The 26030-nt window shown below is 50.5% G+C and overlaps 1 protein-coding gene across 2 annotated transcripts in view; it reads left to right on the forward strand.

The window, feature by feature from the left end:
- The window catches only part of LOC146797279 (SRSF protein kinase 3-like), a 144080-nt gene that overhangs the window by 13411 nt on the left and 104639 nt on the right, over nt 1-26030 (forward strand). The window contains exons 2-4 of one of the 2 annotated variants that reach the window (XM_085624248.1): nt 14005-14064; nt 14199-14307; nt 25223-25310. In XM_085624248.1, coding sequence (XP_085480374.1) covers nt 14016-14064; nt 14199-14307; nt 25223-25310 — 246 coding nt within the window. In that variant the 5' untranslated portion in view covers nt 14005-14015. The remainder of the gene's footprint in view (nt 1-14004; nt 14065-14198; nt 14308-25222; nt 25311-26030) is intronic. The other variant, XM_085624249.1, reaches the window with a different exon arrangement.

The following is a 26030-nucleotide window of genomic DNA, read 5'->3' on the forward strand; positions in this document are numbered from 1 at the left end:
CACAAGAGTCCAGGCTGCACCCTTCTCAAGAGTCCAGGGGGGCACCCTTCACAAGAGTCCCGGAGGGCACCCTTCTCAAGAGTCCAGGGGGCACCCTTCTCAAGAGACTAGGGGAGGCACCCTTCTCAAGAGTGCTGGAGCACCCTTCCCAAGAGTCCAGGGGGGCATCCTTCCCAAGAGTCCAGGGGGGCACCCTTCTCAAGAGTCCAGGCTGCACCCTTCTCAAGATTCCAGTGGGGCAGCCCTTCTCAAGAGTCCAGGGGGGCAGCCCTTCTCAAGAGTCCAGGGGGGCACCCTTCTCAAGAGTGCAGGAGCACCCTTCACAAGAGTCCAGGCTGCACCCTTCTCAAGAGTCCAGGGGGGCACCCTTCACAAGAGTCCCGGAGGGCACCCTTCTCAAGAGTCCAGGGGGCACCCTTCTCAAGAGACTAAGGGAGGCACCCTTCTCAAGAGTGCTGGAGCACCTCTCACAGGAGTCCAGGAAGAACCCTTCTCAAGAGTGCGGGAGCACCCTTCCCAAGAGTCCAGGGGGGCACCCTTCCCAAGAGTCCAGGGGGGCACCCTTCTCAAGAGTCCAGGGGGGCACCCTTCTCAAGAGTACAGGGGGGCACCCTTCTCAAGAGTCCAGGAGGGTACCCTTCTCAAGAGTCCAGGGGGCACCCTTCTCAAGAGTCCAGGGGGGGCCCCTTCTCAAGAGTCCAGGGGGCACCCTTCTCAAGAGTCCAGGGGGGCAGCCATTCAGAGTCCAGGGGGGCAGCCCTTCTCAAGAGTCCAGTGGGGCAGCCCTTCTCAAGAGTCAAGGGGGGCAGCCCTTCTCAAGAGTCCAGGGGGGCACCCTTCTCAAGAGTCCAGTGGGGCAGCCCTTCTCAAGAGTCCAGGGGGGCACCCTTCTCAAGAATCCAGGGGGGCACCCTTCTCAAGAGTGCAGGAGCACCCTTCTCAAGAGTCCAGGGGGCACCCTTCACAAGAGTCCCGGAGGGCACCCTTCTCAAGAGTCTGGGAGGGTACCCCTCTCAAGAGTGCAGGAGCACCCTTCTCAAGAGTCCAGGGGGGCAGCCATTCAGAGTCCAGGGGGGCAGCCATTCTCAAGAGCCCAGGGGGGCACCCTTCTCAAGAGTCTGGGAGGGTACCCTTCTCAAGATTGCAGGAGCACCCTTCTCGAGAGTCCAGGGGGCACCCTTCTCAAGAGTCCAGGGGGCACCCTTCTGAAGAGTCCAGGGGGCACCCTTCACAAGAGTCCCGGAGGGTACCCTTCTCAAGAGTCCAGGGGGCACCCTTCTCAAGAGTCCCGGAGGGTACCCTTCTCAAGAGTCCAGTGGGGCACCCTTCTCAAGAGCCCAGGGGGGCACCCTTCTCAAGAGTCTGGGAGGGTACCCTTCTCAAGAGTGCAGGAGCACCCTTCTCAAGAGTCCAGGGGGCACCCTTCCCAAGAGTCCAGGGGGCACCCTTCCCAAGAGTCCAGGGGGCACCCTTCACAAGAGTCCCGGAGGGCACCCTTCTCAAAAGTCTGGGAGGGTACCCTTCTCAAGAGTGCAGGAGCACCCTTCTCAAGAGTCCAGGGGGGCAGCCATTCTCAAGAGTCCAGTGGGGGACCCTTCTCAAGAGTCCAGGGGGACAGCCATTTAGAGTCCAGGGGGGCAGCCCTTCTCAAGAGTCCAGTGGGGCACCCTTCTCAAGAGCCCAGGGGGGCACCCTTCTCAAGAGTCTAGGAGTGTACCCTTCTCAAGAGTGCAGGAGCACCCTTCACAAGAGTCCAGTGGGGCACCCTTCTCAAGAGTCCAGGGGGGCAGCCATTCTCAAGAGTCCAGGCTGCACCCTTCTCAAGAGTCCAGTGGGGCAGCCTTCTCAAGAGCCCAGGGGGGCACCCTTCTCAAGAGTCCAGGGGGCACCCTTCTCAAGAGTCCGGGGGGCACCCTTCTCAAGAGTCCAGGCTGCACCCTTCTCAAGAGTCCAGGGGGCACCCTTCTCAAGAGTCCAGTGGGGCCGCCATTCTCAAGAGTCCAGGCTGCACCCTTCTCAAGAGTCCAGTGGGGCACCCTTCTCAAGAGCCCAGGGGGGCACCCTTCTCAAGAGTCCAGGGGGCACCCTTCTCAAGAGTCCAGGGGGGTACCCTTCTCAAGAGTGCAGGAGCACCCTTCTCAAGAGTCCAGGGGGGCACCCTTCTCAAGAGTCCAGTGGAGCACCCTTCTCAAGAGCCCAGAGGGGCACCCTTCTCAAGAGTCTGGGAGGGTACCCTTCTCAAGAGTGCAGGAGCACCCTTCACAAGAGTCCCGGAGGGCACCGTTCTCAAGAGTCCAGGGGGCACCCTTCTCAAGAGTCCAGGGGGGCACCCTTCTCAAGAGTTCAGGCTTCACCCTTCTCAAGAGTCCAGAGGGGCACCCTTCTCAAGAGTCCAGGGGAGCACCCTTCTCAAGAGTCCAGTGGGGCACCCTTCTCAAGAGTCCAGGGGGGCAGCCATTCTCAAGAGTCCAGGCTGTACCCTTCTCAAGAGTCCAGGGGAGCACCCTTCTCAAGAGTCCAGAGGGGCACCCTTCTCAAGAGTCCAGGGGGGCACCCTTCTCAAGAGTCTAGGAGGGTACCCTTTTCAGGAGTGCAGGAGCACCCTTCACAAGAGTCCAGGCTGCACCCTTCTCAAGAGTCCAGGGGAGCACCCTTCTCAAGAGTCCAGAGGGGCACCCTTCTCAAGAGTCCAGGGGGGCACCCTTCTCAAGAGTCTAGGAGGGTACCCTTCTCAGGAGTGCAGGAGCACCCTTCACAAGAGTCCAGGCTGCACCCTTCTCAAGAGTCCAGGGGGGCAGCCCTTCTCAAGAGTCCAGGGGGCACCCTTCTCAAGAGTCCAGGGGGCACCCTTCTCAAGAGTCCAGGGGGGGCACCCTTCTCAAGAGTCATGGGGGGCAGCCATTTTCAAGAGTCCAGGGGGCACCCATTTCATGAGTCCAGGGGGCACCCTTCTCAAGATTCCAGGGGGCACCCATCTCATGAGTCCAGGGGGCACCCTTCTCAAGAGTCCGGGGGTCACCCTTCTCAAGAGTCCAGAGCACCCTTCACAAGAGTACAAGGGGGTGTGGAGGGTGACCGTGATTGGGGTGTGAGAGGGACTGTGAGACTGTGTCAGGAACAAAGATTGTGACAGGTGTGTGGAGGGTGACGGTAATCTGGGGTGTGAGAGGGACAAGGAGTGTGACAAGAACATGGATTCTCAGGGAAGTGGAGGGTGTTGATGACATGGGGTGTAACAGGGACAAGAGGGTATGGGGGTGCCAAGGCTGGTAAGATGGAAGGACCTGGGAGGCAGATGGTGTATGGAAGGTGAGAGTGTCTGGGGGTGTGGCTGTTGTGGTTAGGGTGAAAGGATCTGGAAGTGACGAGACTGGGAGTGTGACAGGCACTGGGAGTGTAACAGGCACTGGGAGTGTAACAGGCGTGGCGTCAGTGATAGCAGAGCCTTATGGCAGGTGACATGCATGGAAAGGGCAGCGGGAGTTACGATGGTGGCAGAGATGTGACGGTGAATAAAGTAGTGAATGAACGAATAAATGAACGGGACTCCCAGGATTAGAGCCTGGGGGAGCTAAAAACCCAAGGAGCGACAGAAGTTGGAACAGTAACAGGGGCCTGGACGGTGAAAGGGATCTTGTAAAGTGACAGATTGGGGGAGTTTGGTATATATCCTCTCCCGGGAAACCCCACTAGATCGCCACAGCTGCTGAATGTCACGTTATCTCTTAGATGACTCACACGGGCCCCGCCCCCTGGGGAGAGGGGGTCGGTGCATGCAAAGCCTGGACCCTACCAAGCTACTTTCCACCACCACCCACTCCCAGGGGCGTAACACAGGCCCCCGCATCCCCCGCAGTACGGGCGGGTCCCCATGCTCCAGGGGGCCCCCTCAGCACTGCACTTCGGCTGGGGAGCTCCTGGAAGGGGGCTCCTCCACGTACCTTGCAGGGGGCCCCCCTCACTTATCGTTACGCCACTGCCCACCCCCACCCCTTGCCTCCGAATCCGCTAAAGATTGAGGCCAAGAGATTGATGACCAGAGAATGTCTGGAAAGGGACCATATATATGGATATATCTGTGAAGAAATTACCAGTTAGGTAATCGCAAATTAGCTAATGCAAAACCATTCGCACCTAGGGGCCTTCTGGCCTATAGGAATGAATCAAGTCATATTACCTACTAGTGATTCACTATTTACCGAATCGCTTTTAGGTAATAGTATAGAATTGCAAAATTCTTTGCGAAACCTACATACATAGCATTTTGCGATTCCCAAATAATGATTCGGTAAAAATCGCTATTTGAGAATCGCAAAATGCTCTTTTGATACATCTGCCCCGAGTCACTTACAAAGCACAGGGACGCGTCATATCCACATCGATATGACAGATCCCTGTGCTACACCTGCGCTGGCGCACAATTGGCCGCCATGCGCCGATGCAGGCACCCTTGCAAGGGTGCGTGTATTGCGGGAGGACTGTTATTGTGCAGGAAGGGACACCTTCATGCACAAAAAAAAGGTCACAAGAGGTGAATTCCTCTTTCTATGTGTGAATGAAGCATGCATAGAAAGATGAAAAAACTAATAGAAATAAAACATTTTTTTGTCCTCGTTGCGCCTCCTTACGTCTGCCCTGGTGAGGCGTAGCATTCTGACGCATTCCCAGGTTTACGATTTCTCGTGAACCTTGGAATGTGTCAAGCTCCATGGGTGGTGCGTGGGAACACCCACAGCAACACCCATGGAAAACCCCTTTCACTCAAAGTGCTGCGTGTAAAGGGGCCGTATTTACAAGGATACAAAAAACCACGCAGGGTGGCTTATCGTGCCCTTGTAAATATGGGGCAGCAAAATGCGCCCCTGGTGCATCACAAAAAATTATGTACCCCCAGTGCAAGGGGCTTGTAAATAAGCCCCAGGGTGTGCAGAGCTGCTGTCAGCCAGTCTGTTCACTTCTGCAGACCTGCTGAGAGTGCAGAAATGCAGCAAGGGAGGCTGCTCACCCCTACACACTCTCTGAGGACGCACTACTGCGGCAAGGGAGGTTGCTCACCCCTACACACTCTCTGAGGATGCACTACTGCGGCCAGGGAGGCAGCTCACCCCTACACACTCTCTGAGGGTGCACTACTGCGGCCAGGGAGGCTGCTCACCCCTACACACTCTCTGAGGACGCCCTACTGCGGCCAGGGAAGCTGCTCACCTCTACGCACGCTCTGAGGACGCCCTACTGCGGCCAGGGAAGCTGCTCACCTCTACACACGCTCTGAGGACGCCCTACTGCGGCCAGGGAGGCTGCTCACCCCTACACACTCTCTGAGGACGCACTACTGCGGCCAGGGAAGCTGCTCACCTCTACGCACGCTCTGAGGATGCACTACTGCGGCCAGGGAGGCAGCTCACCTCTACACGCACTCTGAGGATACTCTACTGCGGCCAGGGAGGCTGCTCACCCCTACACAGGCTCGGAGGACGCCCTACTGCGGCCAGGGAAGCTGCTCACCTCTACACACTCTCTGAGGACGCACTACTGTGGCCAGGGAGGCTGTTCACCTCTACCCGCGCTCTGAAGACGCACTACTGTGGCCAGGGAGGCTGCTCACCTCTACCCGCGCTCTGAGGACGCACTACTACAGCCAGGGAGGCTGCTCACCTCTACACACTCTCTGAGCACGCACATCTGCAGCCAGGGAGGCTGCTTATCTCTCCAACTCTCTGAGGACACACTACTGCAACCAGGGAGGCTGCTCACCTCTACACGCGCTCCGAGGACGCACTATTGCAGCCAGGGAGGCTGCTCACCTCTACACACTCTCTGAGGACGCCCTACTGCGGCCAGGGAGGCTGCTCACCTCTACATACGCTCTGAGGACTCCCTACTGCGGCCAGGGAGGCTGCCCACCTCTCCACACACTCTGAGGACGCACTACTGCGGCCAGGGAGGCTGCTCACCCCTACACATGCTCTGAGGGCACACTACCGCGGCCAGGGAGGCTGCTCACCTCTACACGTGCTCTGAGGACGCACTACTGCGGCCAGGGAGGCTGCTCACCTCTACACGCGCTCTGAGGGCACACTACTGCAGCCAGGGAGGCTTCTCCCCCCTACACACTCTCTGAGGGTGCACTACTGCAGCCAGGGAGGCTGCTCACCTCCACACGTGCTCTGAGGGCGCACTACTGCGGCCAGGGAGGCTGCTCACCCCTACACACTCTCTGAGGATGCCCTACTGCGGCCAGGGAGGCTGCTCACCTCTACACACTCTCTGAGGACGCCCTACTGCGGCCAGGGAGGCTGTCCACCTCTACACACACTCTGAGGACGCACTACTGCGGCCAGGGAGGCTGCTCACCCCTACACACTCTCTGAGGATGCCCTACTGCGGCCAGGGAGGCTGCTCACCCCTACACACTCTCTGAGGACGCCCTACTGCGGCCAGGGAGGCTTCTCACCTCCACACGTCATCTGAGGGCGCACTACTGCGGCCAGGGAGGCTGCTCACCTCTACACGGTCTGAGGACTCCCTACTGCAGCCAGGGAGGCTGCCCACCTCTACACACACTCTGAGGACGCACTGCTGCGGCCAGGGAGGCTGCTCACCTCCACACATGCTCTGAGGGCGCACTACTGCGGCCAGGGAGGCTGCTCACCCCTACACACTCTCTGAGGACGCCCTACTGCAGCCAGGGAGGCTGCTCACCCCTACACACTCTCTGAGGACGCCCTCCTGCGGCCAGGGAGGCTGCTCACCTCTACACACTCTCTGAGGACGCACTCCTGTGGCCAGGGAGGCTGCTCACCTCTACACACTCTCTGAGGACGCCCTACTGCGGCCAGGGAAGCTGCTCACCTCTACACGCGCTCCGAGGACGCACTATTGCAGCCAGGGAGGCAGCTCACCTCTACACACTCTCTGAGGATGCCCTACTGCGGCCAGGGAGGCAGCTCACCTCTACACACTCTCTGAGGATGCACTACTGCGGCCAGGGAGGCTGCTCACCTCTACACACTCTCCGAGGACGCACTATTGCAGCCAGGGAGGCAGCTCACCTCTACACACTCTCTGAGGATGCCCTACTGCGGCCAGGGAGGCAGCTCACCTCTACACACTCTCTGAGGATGCACTACTGCGGCCAGGGAGGCTGCTCACCTCTACACACTCTCTGAGGACGCCCTACTGCGGCCAGGGAGGCTGCTCACCTCTACACACTCTCTGAGGACGCACTCCTGTGGCCAGGGAGGCTGCTCACCTCTACACACTCTCTGAGGACGCCCTACTGCGGCCAGGGAAGCTGCTCACCTCTACACGCACTCCGAGGACGCACTATTGCAGCCAGGGCGGCAGCTCACCTCTACACACTCTCTGAGGATGCCCTACTGCGGCAAGGGAGGCAGCTCACCTCTACACACTCTCTGAGGACGCCCTACTGCGGCCAGGTAAGCTGCTCACCTCCACACGCGCTCCGAGGACGCACTATTGCAGCCAGGGAGGCTGCTCACCTCTACCCGCGCTCTGAAGACGCACTACTGCGGCCAGGGAGGCTGCTCACCTCTACACGTGCTCTGAGGACGCACTACCGCGGCCAGGGAGGCTGCTCACCTCTACACGTGCTCTGAGGACGCACTACTGCGGCCAGGGAGGCTGCTCACCTCCACACGTGCTCTGAGGGCGCACTACTACGGCCAGGGAGGCTGCTCACCCCTACACACTCTCTGAGGACGCCCTACTGCGGCCAGGGAGGCTGCTCACCTCTACACACTCTCTGAGGATGCACTACTGCGGCCAGGGAGGCTGCTCACCCCTACACACACTCTGAGGATGCCCTACTGCGGCCAGGGAGGCAGCTCACCTCTACACACTCTCTGAGGATGCACTACTGTGGCCAGGGAGGCTGCTCACCTCTACACACTCTCTGAGGACGCCCTACTGCGGCCAGGGAGGCTGCTCACCTCCACACGTGCTCTGAGGGCGCACTACTGCGGCCAGGGAGGCTGCTCATCTCTACACACTCTCTGAGGACACCCTACTGCGGCCAGGGAGGCTGCTCATCTCTACACACTCTCTGAGGACACCCTACTGTGGCCAGGGAGGCTGCTCACCCCTACACACTCCATGAGGGCGCCCTACTGCGGCCAGGGAGGCTGCTCACCTCCACACGTGCTCTGAGGGCGCACTACTGCGGCCAGGGAGGCCGCTCATCTCTACACACTCTCTGAGGATGCACTACTGCGGCCAGGGAGGCTGCTCGTCTCTACACGTGCTCTGAGGGCGCACTACTGCGGCCAGGGAGGCTGCTCACCTCCACACGTGCTCTGAGGGCGCACTACTACGGCCAGGGAGGCTGCTCACCCCTACACACTCTCTGAGGACACCCTACTGCGGCCAGGGAGGCTGCTCATCTCTACACACTCTCTGAGGACACCCTACTGCGGCCAGGGAGGCTGCTCACCCCTACACACTCCATGAGGGCGCCCTACTGCGGCCAGGGAGGCTGCTCACCTCCACACGTGCTCTGAGGGTGCACTACTGCGGCCAGGGAGGCTGCTCATCTCTACACACTCTCTGAGGATGCACTACTGCGGCCAGGGAGGCTGCTCATCTCTACACACTCTCTGAGGATGCACTACTGCGGCCAGGGAGGCTGCTGGTCTCTACATGTGCTCTGAGGATGCACTACTGCGGCCAGGGAGGCTGCTCGTCTCTACACGTGCTCTGAGGGCGCACTACTGCAGACAGGGAGGCTGCTCACCCCTAGATACACTCTGAGGATGCCCTACTGCGACCAGGGAGGCTGCTCACCCCTACACACTCTCTGAGGACGCCCTACTGCAGCCAGGGAGGCTGCTCACCCCTACACACGCTCTGAGGACGCCCTACTGCGGCCAGGGAGGCTGCTCGTCTCTACACGTGCTCTGAGGGCGCACCACTGCAGCCAGGGAGGCTGCTCACCTCTTCACGCGCTCTGAGGATGCCCTAATGCTCATCTTTGTTAATCTTTAGGACAGACCAGCAGCAGCTGCCAGGATAAGCCTCGTTCTAATACTAACATCACTTAACACGAGCAGCTGTTGTGGCTGCGGGGATTCTTTCCACCTGGCACTGGGCACAGAGTTCAGGAGGGCAGCCCGGAGCCAAGCACCTTACGTTACCACCTAGAGGCCCCATCTAAGACTGAAGGGGAGGCTGGACCTCGACTGGGACGTGGCACATTCTTGGCACAGGGCTGAAGAAGTCATAAGGGGCCCCGCTGAGCAGGTGTCAAGCACCGGATGTAAGAGGAGAGGTGGCACAGGAACCAGCTGGCATAAAGGAGGGAGAGGAGCAGAGAGAGGTAAGAGAAGAGGTGGCACAGGAACCAGCTGGCACAAGGAGTAAGAGGAGCAGAGTGTGGGATAAGAGGAGAGGTGGCACACGAACCAGCTGGCATAAAGGAGGGAGAGGAGCTGCGAGGGATAAGAGGAGAGGTGGCACAGGAACCAGCTGGCACAAGGAGAAAGAGGAGAAGAGAGAGGTCGTTGGCGAGGAGGGATCAGATCACATCTGGTAGGTAAAAGACAAGCCGCTGACAAATTCAGACAGGATTAAAAGCTACCCAAGGAAGTCGTTGCTCGACATGTAAAGAAAACTACGGCTCCCAGGAGTCACCGGGACTTTCTTGTGGCTTCCTCGCCTAGTACAGGCAAGCCTTCTTACAGCAGTACTTGTGTCTAGGTGTGTCTCATCACAGGCAGTCAGGAGGGAAGGAACTCTCTCCCCAGGGGTCCTTCCCTCCCTTCCATCTGTTGGGTACTGGGCGAGGGGAACCGGCAACTGGGAAGGGAGGGAAAAACAACGAGTGTGGAACCATAATCTCTCCGCGAATTCCGACATTAGTGCTGGTTGTGGTGGGGTCTTTGGTGCAGAGACGAGGGACTTGTGTTGCCTCCTTGGTCACCTGCTCCCTGAATGGCGACGTCTGAAAGGCTCTGTATGTGATATTCAGGCTGTGCCTTTCGGAAAGGACCATTCAGGCCTTGGGCTCCTGACGTGTGGCTCTCCCTTTCGAGGCTGTCAATCAGAATGGTTTTTTTTTGGAGCTACTGCGCTCTTACTATAAAGTAAAAACAGCAGTTGATGGACAGAATGCAGAACAATGTCATACATTCACCCCAGGACAGAGATCTGGGCCTAAATCCATCGTTTTTTTGCTCACCGTGCCATTCCAGTTTGGACCCAGCCTTATGCAAATCAGTCTTGACCCTGTGCCTCATGGGTACAGTCCAGCCCGATCTGCCAAGCCAGGTCCTCCCTGGACTGGAAACAAGCATCCTAGGACCGGTTTCGGGGTTTCACCCCTCTTCAGCCAGGATAGCTTGACTCCAGTGGCATGGAGAGCACGGGACCCACGTCTGAGCATACCCTTCCCACTCGGGGTGACAAATGCAAAAACAACAGTTGATGGACAGATTGCAGAACAATGTCATACATTCACCCCACCTTTGGTATCGCTTACTATAATGTAGTTATGTTTTTAAACTACTCTGGCTTTTCCCACGCGGGGGGGTTCTGGCCACTCTAACGAATCAATCTCCATTAAATCCTGTAGCACTTCACCTGCACTGGTGTCATATTGCATTGTGATGTAAACATTTATATATCGCTTACTACCCCCGTGGAAGGCGCTGAAGCACTTGCCTACATGAGTAGCACATTCCACCGTGTAGGGTGTTTGGATGGAAACATGTTGTCTGTTTTGATCCTATGTGGAAGTCTTTCTATGTCGTGAGTGATGACCGCCGAGGTGCGATGACCATGTTAGGGACGCCGTGTGTAGCAATGTGCTGTATGAAGACTGAGAGACACAGGCGCAGTTTATGGTTTTCCGAAGCTGGCGGATTTGAACCCGTCTGCAGGTCCCTTGATGGCGTTTCTTAGGATCATGGTCTGCTCAGCTGAATACTTCACCAAGGGCCGATTCACAAAGGTAAACTTAGACTCAAGTGTAAGTTTACTACCTGTTGGTGTTCACAAAGGTAAGTTACTACTAGTAACTTTACTACAATATGTTTTTCTTCTAAATGTTTTCTCTTCATTGCCATAACTGTTCAAAAGAAGCACATATGGTACAAATACATTTCCATAAAGACATCTTGATGTCAAGCTTTGTTGATTAAAGTTTCATCATAATTCACTTCCAAGTTACGCTTCTGCTCTGTTTCCTGTTCTCAGGAAAGGTGGAACATGACTTATGATTCCCAACTGTGCTGGTGACACTCCATGTTTTCATTCATGTAAGGGCTGGCCTACTGGAGAAGTTTTTGCATCTGGTCTAATGTTAAAGTGATATTCACTGAATCAAATTTTCGCTCGTGTATTTGTCAGTCGATCGTACGCAAATCCACATGGAGAGTGTATCGTGGAGATGACGTATCGCATAGTTTGCAGGTCACGCAAGGTTTGATTGACTGTTTAGCTTCTGTTAAGGTATGTTTGGTTTCACCAAAAATTTGCAGGTGACACAGAACTTAAAGTGGTAGTACCTTTCATCACTTGTGCCAATATTGGTTATTTCTATGTAGGTTTTGTTCTTTCTGCTTTCACTGGAAAATCTCTGAGGGGCTGATTCACAAAACTAATCTGAGATAAAATCCTAAACTTACTACTTTTGGTATTCACATAAGACATTTAGTAGTAGTAAAGTTAGGACTCCTAACTTTACTACTACTAAATGCCTTCTGTGAATACCAAAAGTATTAAGCTTAGGATCTTATCTCAGATTAGTTCTGTGAATCGGCCCCTGAAGTCTTTAATAGTTTTATGAAAAGTTTTCCTGTTTAATCATTCACTATTTTTCCCCATGAATGTTCAACATTTGTAGGATAATGGTGAATAAGAGGTAATAAAGTTACTTCTCTCTTTTGTCTTGTCTTTTGGTTGGTTGAAGTAAGGTTTCCAGAGACATAGTTTTGGCCTCAACCTTGGCCTGTGGAAAGGTTTTCATGTTGTTTTGTCTTGCTTGAAACATTTAGAGTAAATAGTCCTGTTTCATTTCCAGTTCATCGAAGTCTGAAATGACTTTTTTCAATCTTATCAAATGACGGCGCGGTACACTGCTGATGATGTTTCTGAATGAAAGATACTTAGGTGCGAAATAGATTCCTGTCTCATGATTGGCGATAGAGATTTGACCACATTTCCAATCTCTACACTTTATGTCTACATCCAATTACTGTGCAATTGGTTGTACTATATTGATTGTGAATGTTAATTTCAAATTGATTTAATTTAGTTCACTTTGGACAAGTTATTATTCATTCAGGGAGCCATTCCAGACTCCAAAATATTGTTAATATATTCCACCCAAAAATTTACCATTGTTTTACAAACAGGGGCTATTAAGTTTACAGTTCATAATCAAAAATATACCCAATTATTGGCACCGAAACATACTATAGTGTACACCACTGCAGGGCCTCTTTCATTTGCATCACAAGCTGCAGAGAAGCAAACACACAAGCCAACTGAATCCCCTAATGCACACCTTTTAACAAGTGCATGTGCCACACTACTAGTTCTGCGACGACCCTATACACTCAGTGCCCAATTCACAAAGGTAAAGTTAGACCAAAAGTCTAACTTATACTAAAGTTCTAACTTTACTTCTTTTCGGTATTCACAAAGGAAAGTTACCACTAGTAACTTTATTACCAGTTCTTTTACTAGTAGTAACTTTACTAGTAATACATTAACTAGTAGTAAAGTTACTAGTAGTAACTTACCTTTGTGAATACCAAAAAGCTGTAAACGTAAGTAGTAAAGTTAGACTTGATTCTAAGTTTACTACTTTTCAGTATTCACAAAGGTAAGTTACTACTAGCAACTTCACTACTAGTAACTGTACTAGTAATAACTTTACTACTAGTAAACTTACTAGTAGTAACTTACCTTGTAAATACCGAAAAAGTTGTACGTTAGATTTGTGGTCTAAATGTACCTTTGTGACTCAGGCCCTCGTGTTGACTGTGATCTACACATTGTCCAATGCAGCCACTGTCCTGTCCATTGCCCACCCCACCTCTTAGCTTTCTTGCTGAGCCGACCCTCTCACAGACTCCTCTGGTAATTGTTAGAGATCATACAAAAATGTGTAATTTTGTAAATAGTTCAGCCATCTTTGACTTTCCATTTGCACTGTTGTTGCTCCTGCTGGTACTGGGTGATTCCCAAGATCAAGTAAACGCAACCACCACCAGCGGCTCCTCCGCCATAGTGGAAGAGCGTTACACCGTCTGCCAGCTTCCTCAAAACAGCAGGAAAGGATAATAAATATACGTTTTATTATCATTTTATTTTACCTTTCCTGACGAATCTTTGAGGGCGGGGCCGGGGGGATGACAGGAGGAGTGGTGGGCATCACTGTTGTCAGTGCGCATGACGATTTGCCTGGGCATCTCAGTCCGGCCAAACCGTCATGCGCACTGACGCTCTCTCCAATCCGAGCTGCATTGTCGGATTGGAGACAGAAGGCACAGCAAGCACAGGATCCCAGTCTCACTGGGAGCGCAAATTTGCGGCACGCAGACCAATCGTGACGCTACTTTCATGCTGCCACTAGCAGCATGAGAGCAGCTTCAGGATTGGCCGCAGTGGAGTCTGGGAGCCTGTGACTGGAGGAGAGGAACAGAAGAGCGCGACACACTGGAACATCCAAAAAAGGGAATTACAAGACAGCATTAAAAAGTGGAAAAAGGGTTTACGTCTCCAAACCCATCAGCGAAGCAGCAGGCGAGACAAGAGACATTTCCAATGTCTTTTGTTGACTGACTGTCCCTGAAGATTAGAAAGTCGCCTCCTCTGTACAGGGTAACATTGTGAGGCTCTCTGCACACTTCTTGGTGTGCAACACTCAGACACTAGCAGTTAATGTTATGATGTGGGTTCATGCTAGGCCCATGGAGGAGGGGGAAGTCCCTTTCTCACACAGCTGTGTTTCAGGTATGTTTCTTCTCTGTTTCCACCCAGAAGAAGAGCTGATGGCTTCTATGGAGGGACAGGAGGAAAACCCAGCCGAATACTGCCCAGGTAGGACACTGACTGTCAGAAAGAAGTCTGTCCTAGTGTAGAGTGCCACCTGCCTGCCCATCATAAGAACATTATTTATTTCATGTTTTCAAGACTCGTTTACAAATGCTTTCTCCATGCTGCTTCCTTCCCAGGTGGGTACCATCCGGTGAAGAAGGGGGAAGTGTTCAATGGAAGATACCAAGTCATGCACAAAGTTGGGTGGGGATATTTTTCGACGGTCTGGCTGTGCCGCGACATACCGTAAGTATTACAAACCCAACAGTTTGTGTGTTTTAATAACATTACTTAAAAGGACCCTTAAAAACGTATTGCACACATACAAGAATAAACACAAGTCTCCTGTATCTGTCTGTTACCTCAAAACACACAGGGCCTCATTTACAAGGCCATTGCTCTGCCAGTGCGTCACTTTTCATGACGCACCGGTGGGCGCAGTGTGCCTGCCCATATTTACAAGGCCACAGTAAAGTCACTCTGCTTGACTTTTCATGGCCTTGTAAATTTAGGCCACTTTCACACATTACTCTTTGTGAAAGGGGCATTCCATGGGTGTTGTTGTGGGTGATCCCACATAACATCCATGGAACCTGATGCGCTCCCAGAGCTACAACATTTTGTAAACCTGGGAATGCGTCAGAATCCTACGCCTACCCAGGAGAGGCATTAAAGTGGCGCAATGAGGAGAAATACTTTTATTTCTCCTCATTTTTTCCTCTCTCTATGTGTGCTGCAGTCTGCAGCACACATAAAAGAGGAAAATGCCATCAATGATCTTTGTGCAGGAAGGTGTACCTTCCTGCACAAAAACAATCCTCCCCGCAACATAATCACCCTTGCAACATGACACAAGGGTGCCTGCACTGGCGCATGGCAGCCAATTTTGCCAACACAGGGGAACACACATGTGAGAAGGTGGCCTGATATATGCTGTCCACTAGTTATAGTGGGCACCTTGTATCAGTCCAAACAACCCCTTATGGTGAATGGTTAAAGACAACCTTTATTGAAAGCTATCCTAGTGGTAGCTATGGAGAGCAGCCTTCAGGCTAAGTCTTGAAGGAATGTAAAGCTGCTTGTTTTACCGGTCTATAATCTCTTGAATGATCAAATGAAAGGACAACCACACCAGGTATATATTCAAAATATATGTATTTAGGTTAAAACACGCCCCTCTAGTCTCTTTATGAGACTGGAGTTCGAAGTACTTAAATTACAAGTTAGCACTCAACAGTAATAGCACAAATACACGTTTGGGCCTTAGGGGCGTACCAATCCATATACCAAAAAGTGGTATAAGAACCACAACTGGGATGGACACAAGGCATAGAGCCTGTAGAATTGCTGGGACCTCAAGGAACCACCCAAGGTAGTGACACATGGGACCCACGGGGACTGTGTGCAGTGTGTGAACACAACCGCGGGTTCCCGATAGCTTCTATGGGCAATGTCGTGGTTGGAATTTTAAAGATTAGGGACACTTAGAATTGAGTCAGGACCAAACCCTTTTGGACTTAAGAAGTTCTAGGGCTAGCACCCACGAGAGCACCAGAGTACTCGAGTTACCTCACCCAGGGAAGCCGGGTGCATAGGTGTCTTTTGGTGTCGGGTCGGGTCGCGTCGTCGATTGCAATGGAAGCCTGCAAAGAACTGCTGCTGCCGTGAAGAGAGGTACAAAAGGGGGTGGTGATGGACGGAGCATCAGAACCAATCAAACACTCACACCCAGTCAACAGATCTGGGTTTGATCCATCACCGTTCTTTAGCCCACTCTGCCACCCCAGTTCAGACATGGCCATATGCAAATCAGTCTGACCCTGTGCCTCATGGGAACAGTCCAGCCCGAACTGCCAAGCCATGCCTTCCCTGGACCGGAAACAAGCTTCCTAGGACCGGTTTCTGGCATTTCAGCCGTCTTCAGCCAGGCTTGCTTGAATCCAGTGGCAAAGTGAGCAAGGGACTCACGTCTGAGCATACCCTGCCAACTTATGGCGGACAAAGAGGTACAAAAGGGGGTGGTGATGGACGGAGCATCAGAACCAATCAAACACTCACACCCAGTCAACAGATCTGGGTTTGATCCATCACCGTTCTTTAGCCCACTCTGCCACCCCAGTTCAGACATGGCCATATGCAAATCAGTCTGACCCTGTGCCTCATGGGAACAGTCCAGCCCGAACTGCCAAGCCATGCCTTCCCTGGACCGGAAACAAGCTTCCTAGGACCGGTTTCTGGCATTTCAGCCGTCTTCAGCCAGGCTTGCTTGAATCCAGTGGCAAAGTGAGCAAGGGACTCACGTCTGAGCATACCCTGCCAACTTATGGCCGTGAAGAGGAGAAGTGTCCGAAGAGATCCAAGCCTGGATCTAGGATGGAAGGAACATGAAAGCAGAGGGGACAGAGTCTGGGTCACTAGCCAGTGACCAAGGGCAGGATGGACCAATGCCCACAGATGTCGGGTGCTTCAGGTGAGTTGATGGGTGTCTTGACTCTTCAGCCACGAGGTCAAGGAGGTGTCGACGAAGTCCACGAGCCGGATTCGAGCTGTCCCATAAATTTTGTCGAGTGCTGCGGTGTCGGAGACCAGAATGGACCCAACAAGCCTTGGCAACGGCAAGTCACAGGAATTCAGAGAAAGGACTGCGGTGCAGACCAGCCAGGTCTGAGGGACTCACCCAGCAAAGGTAAGTCAGGGCACGTCTGGAGCAACCAGGGAAGCCCAAGTAGAAGAGGAGTTGCCTTCGTGGGGACCTGCTAGCCAACGGGCTAGTGATCGTGAAGGAGCCTCGAGCGGTCGCACTTGAAACTGGCCCACGGGTCACTCGTGGAGTGGAGGCCAACAATCTTCAGTGCAGGAGGTGCTCAAGGCTGGGGCTACTCAGAGCCCAAAGCACAACTTCGAGGAGGACCAGGAAGATAGTGTTGCTGCAAATATTTACGGTGTCCAGGGGTCACAGTTCCACGTCACCCACGATAGCCACAGGCCTCAGCTTTGCTGTGGACTCAGGGTAGCCTCAGGGAAGTCTGGAAATCTACCTCTGGTGATGCAAAGACTTCAGCGTCCGGCAGGAGCTTCAGTGATGTAGACCGGTCAGTTGCTTCTTTGGTGCCTGCCAAGCAGGGGAGTAACTCCTTGACCCCAAGGGAGATTTCTTCCATCTTCTAGTCGTGATAGAAAGTCGAAGGTCCAGGATATATGTTGCAGAGTTTCGTCCAGGGTAATCTAAACTCTCAAGGACTGGGTTCCCATACTTATACTAAGTTTGGGGGTTGGACATACTCTAGGGACCCACCTATGGGAGGGTTTGGACAGAGTGGTGGTTACACCCATTTCCTTTGTCCAGTTTCGCGCCAGAGCAGAGGCATGTAGCCCCTGCAACTGGTTTGAACTGGACTATGCACAGGGACACCAAGTGTGCCCCCAGTGCGGGACTTCAAAGCACCAGAGAGTGCTCCCGCCCAGCCCCAATACACATCTGCCTGTCTGGGGAGGTGGTTACACCTCCCTGGGACAGGAAACCTATTGTCCAGGCCTCCCCTGCCGGAGTTTTGGTCAGCAGCAGGAGGCCAGACCCGTGTCTGTGGCAGAGGCATCCATTTTGTGGTTTATATGTGTCTGTATGCTTAGGTGGATATAGGTAGCCTATACCACTGTAAGGGGTGCAAGCACACCCTTACCCAGGCTGCAGTAGCAGACCTGTGGTGCCATTTTCGAGTTCTTCCCAGGGGTGGCATAATACATGCTTCAGCCCCTGGTAGGCCTTTGAGGTACCTATGTCCTAGGTACAAAGTATACCATATACTAGGGGCTCATAAGGCACTCCAGAATTCAATTAGATATGTACCTAATATACATGCAAACCATTTTAGAGAGGAAGCAGCTAGGCTGGGGTCCGGATTATCAGGGCCACAGCCAGACCAAGGTCGAAAAACAGTGAAACACCAGCTAAAAGTGGGGGTACCCACGTGAAGCAGATCCTACTCTCCTACAACACACAGATGCGTTTTATTGTTGTTAATACTGCGCATCCCTGTGCATTTAAAATGACTCCGCTCGGCACAGGAAAATGGGGTTTTTTTTGTGTGTAAATGATGCACATACATTACTGGTTGTGAGAAGTATTTCACAGTTTCTCATCTTCCTTCTTGAAATACTTGAAGTGCTTTAAAACAATGAAAATTAGGGGCCTCATTTACTACAAAATGATGCAGGCAGCGCCGCAAGCCATTTTGCTGTGCAGGGCTGCGTCATTTTAAAAGCACAGGGATGCATCGTATTAACAACAATACAACGCATCCCTGTTGACTTGTGGTCAATGGTTGGTCGAACATCTGGTGGGCGATGACTGGTCGAACGACGGGTGGCCAATGACTGGTCAAACGACTTTTGGCCAATGGCTGGTCGAACGGGTGGTGGCCAATGGCTGGTCGAACGACTGGTGGCCAATGGCTGGTCGAACGACTAGTGGCCAATGGCTGGTCGAATGACTGGTGGCCAATGGCTGGTTGAACAACTGGTGACCAATGGCTGGTCGAACGAGTGGTGGCCAATGGCTGGTCGAACGTCTGGTGGCCAATGGCTGGTTGAACGACTGATGGCCAATAGCTGGTGGAACAACTAGTGGCCAATGGCTGGTGGAACAACTGGTGGCCTGTTGAACTGGGTCCGCTCCAATCCCAACTTCGGTGGCAACAAATCTCTGGGGTTTGGACAGAGTGGTGGTTACACCCATTTCCTTTGTCCAGTTTCGTGCCAGAGCAGAGGCATGTAGCCCCTGCAACTGGTTTGAACTGGACTATGCACAGGGACACCAAGTGTGCCCCCAGTGCGGGACTTCAAAGCACCAGAGAGTGCTCCCGCCCACTTTGTTTTTGCCCCTAGAGTCCTCGGTGGCGGGGATTTATTTTTCACTGATCCCAGTGCTAAAGAAAGCACTAGAATTTGTTCCTATGGGCGCATGCAAAACTGTTCTACATGCGTCCATTACCTCTGACTGGATTATGCAAATGCTCTGTATGTGGGTTTGCCTTCTTACCTGCTTGATAGACTGCAACTTGCTCAAAACACAGCAGCCAGACTGTTCCTTGGGGCTCCTAGATGTCAATATGTTAAATCACAATTGAAGGAACTTCACTGGCTTCCACTCAAAAAACATATTACTTTTAAAACTTTGGCCTTTGCCTTCCGTGCTTTCCACAAGCTTGCCCCAGGTATCTTCTCTATAAGATGCTATGCCACTTTATGCCAGGACGTCCTCTGAAATCAGGAGGAGGCCTTACTTTTTAAGTGCTCCAGGTATCCTTTAATGACCAGGGAAAGCTGTTCTTTTGCCTATCTTACCACCAGGGGCTGGAAGCTGTTTCCTCGGTCTCTTTGGCTAATTTCTAGTAAAAGTAAATTCAGGAAACAGCTGAAGACTTGGGCCTAGATTCTGAAAGCTGTCAGGCAATGCAGCGCAGCACCCTTAAAATGCTGTGCTGCATTGTGTTGCGTGACAGGGAGAGAGCAGGAGAGTGCCATATTCACAGAGATATGGCTCTCTCCTCCCCTCTCCCTGGCGCTGGCGCTGATTTCAGGTGCCTTGCATCGGGCACACACCTTAACGCCATTTTGCTAGGGTGCGTGCCTGAGTCTACCACAGGTTTTATACAGGATAGGTACCATTCCTGTACAAAATACTATGACTAAACAAGTTTAGAAGCTGTTCCTACTTTGCATGTGCTGTACAGTGCAGCACACGTGCAAAGTCGGAAAAGAAAGGAGAAAGGAAAACATTTCTCTGTTTACCACATGAAAAAATCTTTATTTAAAAGCAATCACGGATATGGTAGAGTACTGACCCCAGCAGGCCACAATCTCTCTCTTTTTTGGGATTCCCAACGGGTCGCAAACTAAGACCTACCTCATTAATATTCATGAGGCAGGTCTATTTGCAACCAACTAAAAATCGCAAAAAGTGTAAAAGACACTTTAGTATATTAGTGTTTGCGATTACCAAATACAGAATCACAAAAAATTGCTATTTGGCAATTACAAACAGTAATGCTAGTACATGTGGCCCTTTGACACTTAAGTGAGGGCAGTGAATACAGAGCTCCTTTAGAATTTCAATTCAGACAAGAAGCTGCTGACCCGTCGTCCTGAACACTGCCCCCTTGTGAAAGGGAGGGCTGAAGGGTGGCACTACAGGCTCTCGTTATCTGGGGCCCGCCCGTCTGTCCTTCCTGATTAGTCCTTCAGTTTGGCTGATGAGAGCCAGGTGCAGAGACCTCACACCTCTCTGTGCCTCGATTTTGGGTGTTCCCGGTTGGTGACTACCTTGCTGTGAGAAGCATCACTTTACACAAAGCCTGTGTCTGGAGAGCAGCCTGGAGAGCACACTTGAAAAGAAGAACCACCACAGAAAGGTTCTACCTTTGTAAACATTGGATATACATCACTGTCTGATTTCGGTGTATAAGTGTGTGACCCCCACTGCCCTACCACACTTGTGATTCCAGTTCCAAGTTCTCTCACCAACAAAGTTAGGGGCATATTATCAAGAAACGGCGTTAAAATTATCGCCGCTTTAGCGGCAGAAAACTGCCGCTAAATCGGCGATAATGGGCTTGATAATATGCCGCAGAGAATTCCAATAGAATCCCATGTTGACACCAGAACATGGGCTTCTATGGGAATTCTCTGCAGCATATTATCAAGCCCATTATCGCCGTTTTAGCTGCAGTTTTCTGCCGCTAGAGCGGCGATAATTTCAACGCAGTGCTTGATAATATGCCCCTTAGTACTTCGCAGTATACTCAGAGGAGCCGTTGTGCAACCAGGGCTGATGTCTGCCTGCCAGCTACTCTCCCAGAGGTGAAGCGACATCACAGGAGTTTCAATCGCTTGCTGGAAGGGCTGTGTACCTGTTCTGAAGCACCTAGACCTGCTTGCTGAGAGATGAAAGGACCCTGCCAAACAGAAAAAGTATCCATCCAGGAGGAGCAAGGTGTAGGGTGTCCCAGGTGTCTGTGGGGCACCCAGAAAAGAGGACTTGACAGGTGTTGTCAGGTCCGATTCAACGCCGGGACCTGCCAGCTCTGGCATGGGCCTCTCACTGAGATCCTGACTTCAGAGACACTTACCATAGGTCTGTCGGAAATGGCAACAAGCCAGAACTGCAGCTCCACTCTGCCAAGTGCTCTATCAAGTTCGGGCCCAGCTGATGAAACAAGAAACCTAGGAAACCTGCCAGCTGGCACGTAACCTCTCCTGCGAGAGGGTGTGAGAGTGCCTGATGGCCAGGCAGTATAGCTGATCTAACGGGACTGTTCCGTTGCTGAGTGATAAGACTGTGAACTGTGACTGTGAGAACTGAGCCATCTATTTTTAAGTAATATAGACTGCACCTGAGCTTTAATCACACCCCTATCTTATACCTCATGCGGGTGAGTCACAAAGACTTGGGAGAAAGGTGGATTGGGGTAGACTTGGGAAAGGCTAGAGAGCTTATAGTTAACTGGGAAAAGTTATGCCCGATTCCTTAGGTGTGATCTCATTACAATGAAAAGTTATGAATGGGAAGACATTCGCAATTTGCAATTACCAAATTGGCAATCGCAAATTGCGAATGCAATTTGTAGAGGGCCTTAAAGGCCACCCTGATGCACCCACATAAAAGGTAAGTGTGCACATGTGTCGCACATACATGCCCTAAGTGCAGGTGTGTGCGCCACATGGCACTTAGAAAAATGCAGAAATATTCATTTTTCTAGGGATTTGCAAATTACCACCAACTTGAAGTTGGTGGTAATTTGCGATTCCTTAAAGCAAGATCGCAATGTTTACCTGCTTCCTGCATTGCATTCAGGGAATCACAAATTGAGATTCCCTAAATGCATTCGCAAACGAGGTAATCGCGAAAATTGTGATTCCCTATTTTGCGAATGCCTTTTGGATGATACACCGCAAAAGGCTCTTTACCATTCGCAAACGGGCCGATTCATGCGACCGGTAAAAGGCTTGATACATCTGGCCCAAAAACTGCTGAATTTCTGTGGTTTTGTATGAGTGAAATCTGAGCATAACTTTAACGTCTCTGTAACCTTTGATTTTAACAGTGAATTTCTTAGTTTTTTTAAATTCTATTTCATAACTATAACATCCCTGTAACCTTTGGTTTTATATATATATATATATATATATATAATATATGCAGTACAAAATTAGTGCTTACTTCAATATTATAATGAGATGAAATAGTCTGAATAATTATTTTAGTTTAACAGGGTCATCAAAGGATCGTCAAGTGCCTTCATAGGTAATTTTGTATAGGCAAGGATGTAGAATGTCATAGTGAATGTTCAACTGTCTCATTTGAGGTCGAAAGGCAAATAATTATTTTCTTCAGTAATTTGTAGCATTAGAAAGGCCTTAAGAGATAAAGATATTGTGACCAGACCAGGTGACGTTTTTCTTTAGCTGCCTTCAAGACACGCCTCACAACCGTGAATTCCAAAAATAGCATTATGATACCTCTATGTCTAGTAGAATGAGGTTGAGGCCGACCTAGATGCTGCGCCCATTGAAGACTTAGAGGCGGAGTACTTTGAAGATCCAGAAGGTTGGGCAAGAATTTCTTCAAGAAAGCAAGAATATTAGGACCCTTGAGAGCCTCCGGTAATCCCCAAAAACAAATAATATTACATTTGTTTATGTTTTCAAGATCTTCAGTGTGTAATTTAAGTTTTTGTACTTCTTGCTCCGGCAAAGGAATCTTAGTGACAACATCTTGAAAATCGCTTACATGTTGTTCCATTTTAAAGATCTTGCCTTCCATAGCGATCCACCGATCTTCAACCTATTGATGCTTTTCATTAGTGGCACTCATGAAGGGTTTCAGACCCCACCCTCTATTTAATTACTATGAGAAACTGACCTTTCTGTGTCATTCCCTGTATATCTGTGGGATAATGTATGGCTTAAAGTATTTAAAACCTCTAAAGCTGCACGTATCACACAATCTCTGTTTTTTGTTTATAATGGAGCTGAATGAATGTTTCTCTAAATTTGCTCCAACTACTTCCCCATTTGGTTGATCTTCTTTTACCCCTGATGTAACTGTAACTCATTTACTCTACTATTGTCCTCATGTGTTTGATTTTTGGAAAGCTATATCGGCCAAATGTTTAAAGATCTTCCAATGATATATTCAATAATCAAATCAGAATGTTTTCTTTGGAGCTATCACCTGAGTTTGATCATGTTTCACCTAAACCTCTGTTGTTTGATCTTTTCATTGCTTTTGCTTTTATGGTTATACTGTCCTGTTGGAAAGATACTTCTAAATCATCTATGTGAACAAGATGGAATGTTATTTGCGATTAACTTAAAATAGCCAATGTTTCTTCATTATCGATACATCAGAATATTAAAGCAGATCCATAATTATTACCCTTTACTACATATTTATCGTCTCACTCACATGTAGTTTAGTTTTCATTTATCTAACTCTCTCTGTCTTTCTCTAGCCTTTCCTCTTTCTTCTTTCTTTCTCTTTCCATTTTTTTTCTATTGTTCTATTTTTTCCTCTCTCTACTTCCTTTTATATACAATAATATGACTGGTTTATACTCATACATTTATACTCATACATTTATACTCATACATTTATTTTATTGGTTTTAGCATCCTTAATAACTGTATTACTATATAAGTTCTACTGTCATTGTTCTACATTTATTATGAATTACTATTGCTCATCTATAACTCTTCAATGAAAAATATTTAACAAACAAAATATATACAAGGCAAGCCTATTGTCTTGGTCATGGGGTCACCACATCATTATATAAAGGCAAACCTCCTGGCTTAGTCCACATCTGTAATTGGCTCTCTTTCCCTGGGAATGACAGCATTATCTAGTCACATGTGTACATCCATCTGCGAGTGTACTGCGTGTCATGTTTGATTGGCCAGTCTTAATTTTCAAATGTGATGCTTCTCCTCTTTTTATCCTAATGTTTCTAAAGAGAATGCTAAATCTCTCTAGACAGAGCTAACAGGTCACTTGCTTGCGGCTCATTTCATCTGCATTGCGTAACATCCCACATGGCCACTTTCTCTAAACCAGTGATACTCAAAGTACGGCCCGGGGGTCGCATGCGGCCCTCCTGACCTTTACATGTGGCCCCCTGGGCAGCAGCATCACTGGGCTGCCGTTTACTCGACTCAGCACTTACATGAAACAAAAAGTTAAATATACAGCAAACACTCATTTAAAGGTTAATTGCGGTTAGGGAAAGGAAGTAACTAGGCTCTTAACTTTAGTAACACCTTCATTTGTAAAGACAGCCACTAGATATACATGCTTTGCCTCCCCTACACCCACTTTACACCCCCCGCTGGCATCAGTGCGGCCCTTGGTCACACCATAGACCCCCGGGAAAACGTTTGTGAGTTCCCATGCTCTAAACTAGAAGACCTTTATGGAATGCTTCTGTCCATAGAGCATCATTGTTTAAACATTCCCACACATCGGTTCAAACTGCGGTGGCCATGCTGGAACTTTAAACCAATGATAGACCATTTACAATACTTCTGCAAACCTGACACCCGCTGCTATGTTTAGTTTCATTATTGGACGCATATGCCCACCTTGTTTAAACAACAGCATGTTTTGTACTAGTATTCTTTTAATTTATCTTGCATATTTTGTTGAGATTGTGTGTGTTTTTTACGGTTGTGTCAGAGGGTGAATGCAGGAATCAGTGGATGGATGGATGGATGAATTAATGCAAAGATGAATGACAGAGTGCAAAGATATATGATCACTTATTGAGTGCCTAAACCCATCTGTGGCACAAAAGGCACTTTTATTCATGCGCCAGACCAATTGGCATTGACAATGCTTATTTAGGATTTGGAAGGGGGATGTTCATTGAGAGTTGCTTTTTAAATGTTGTTTTTAAATATTGGGGAGAATTGGGACATTGTATGGGATATGCTCACTGTAAGATGTCATTAAATGTTGTTCTTTAATGTCTCCTTGTAGTGTATGAATCGTTTTTTAGTGTTATGGGCTTGGTCCTGAAATAAACTTGATTGACTGACTGACACTCACAGTTCCTTTTCTAGACCATCTTGTTCTTATGTTTTTAATGTGTCTAATCTGTTCCAGAAAGAAGCGCTTCGTTGCTGTGAAAGTCGCGAAGAGCGGGCGAAAGTTCTCCGAAGCGGCTCTGGACGAGGTGGCTCTGCTCCGATGTGTAAGAGACGTCTTCACAGATCAGATGCCTATGTTTGTAGTTATGTTTATTAATGCTTTACAGTGAAGAGGAGGACCGGTTGAAGACACTATGGCAAGGGGAAGGCAGATGAAAATAAATGTTCTGGTAACCAAGGACATGTTAAGGATTTCGGGAGCCCTGGGCGAAACATAATTTGAGCCCCAGTGCTCGAACATCTCTGAATGAATTATCCATTTTCAGCTTATTCACATCCTCTACAGCTATGGTCTGATCACTGACAACCCACGTCATTGGCACATCCTCATCTGGGCCCAACCCTGAACAGAACAGTCTCTCTCTAGCTGAGCGGCTCCAGAGAAGCCGAAAAGGGAGTGACCTGAACACGCTCACCGCATGTTGTCGAGTGCACTGGTGCCTCATCTTCTGTGCCTGTCTATATGGACAGTGGTTTTTCGTTTACTGTGCCCCGTCCCTCCTCTGTGAGAAACAGGGATTCTTTGTCAGGTGGCTCTAGGCTGCGATCGCACCGGCCGAGCACCGACTCCACATGGACAGGGCAATCTGTAGGAAGCTTATAATGCCGCCCTGCGCTGCACATGGACAGGGCAATCATGAAGGAAACCTATAATGCCGCTCCGCACTGCACATGGACACGTGTCCTTCCATCAGGTCCTACCTCAGTGCACGCAGTCTCCAGCTGGACTGCACATGGACACGCGGCCTTCCATCAGGTCCTAC

The sequence above is a fragment of the Triturus cristatus genome, chromosome 9 (assembly GCF_964204655.1).
Source record: "Triturus cristatus chromosome 9, aTriCri1.1, whole genome shotgun sequence".
In the NCBI taxonomy this organism is placed as follows: Eukaryota; Metazoa; Chordata; class Amphibia; order Caudata; family Salamandridae; genus Triturus; species Triturus cristatus.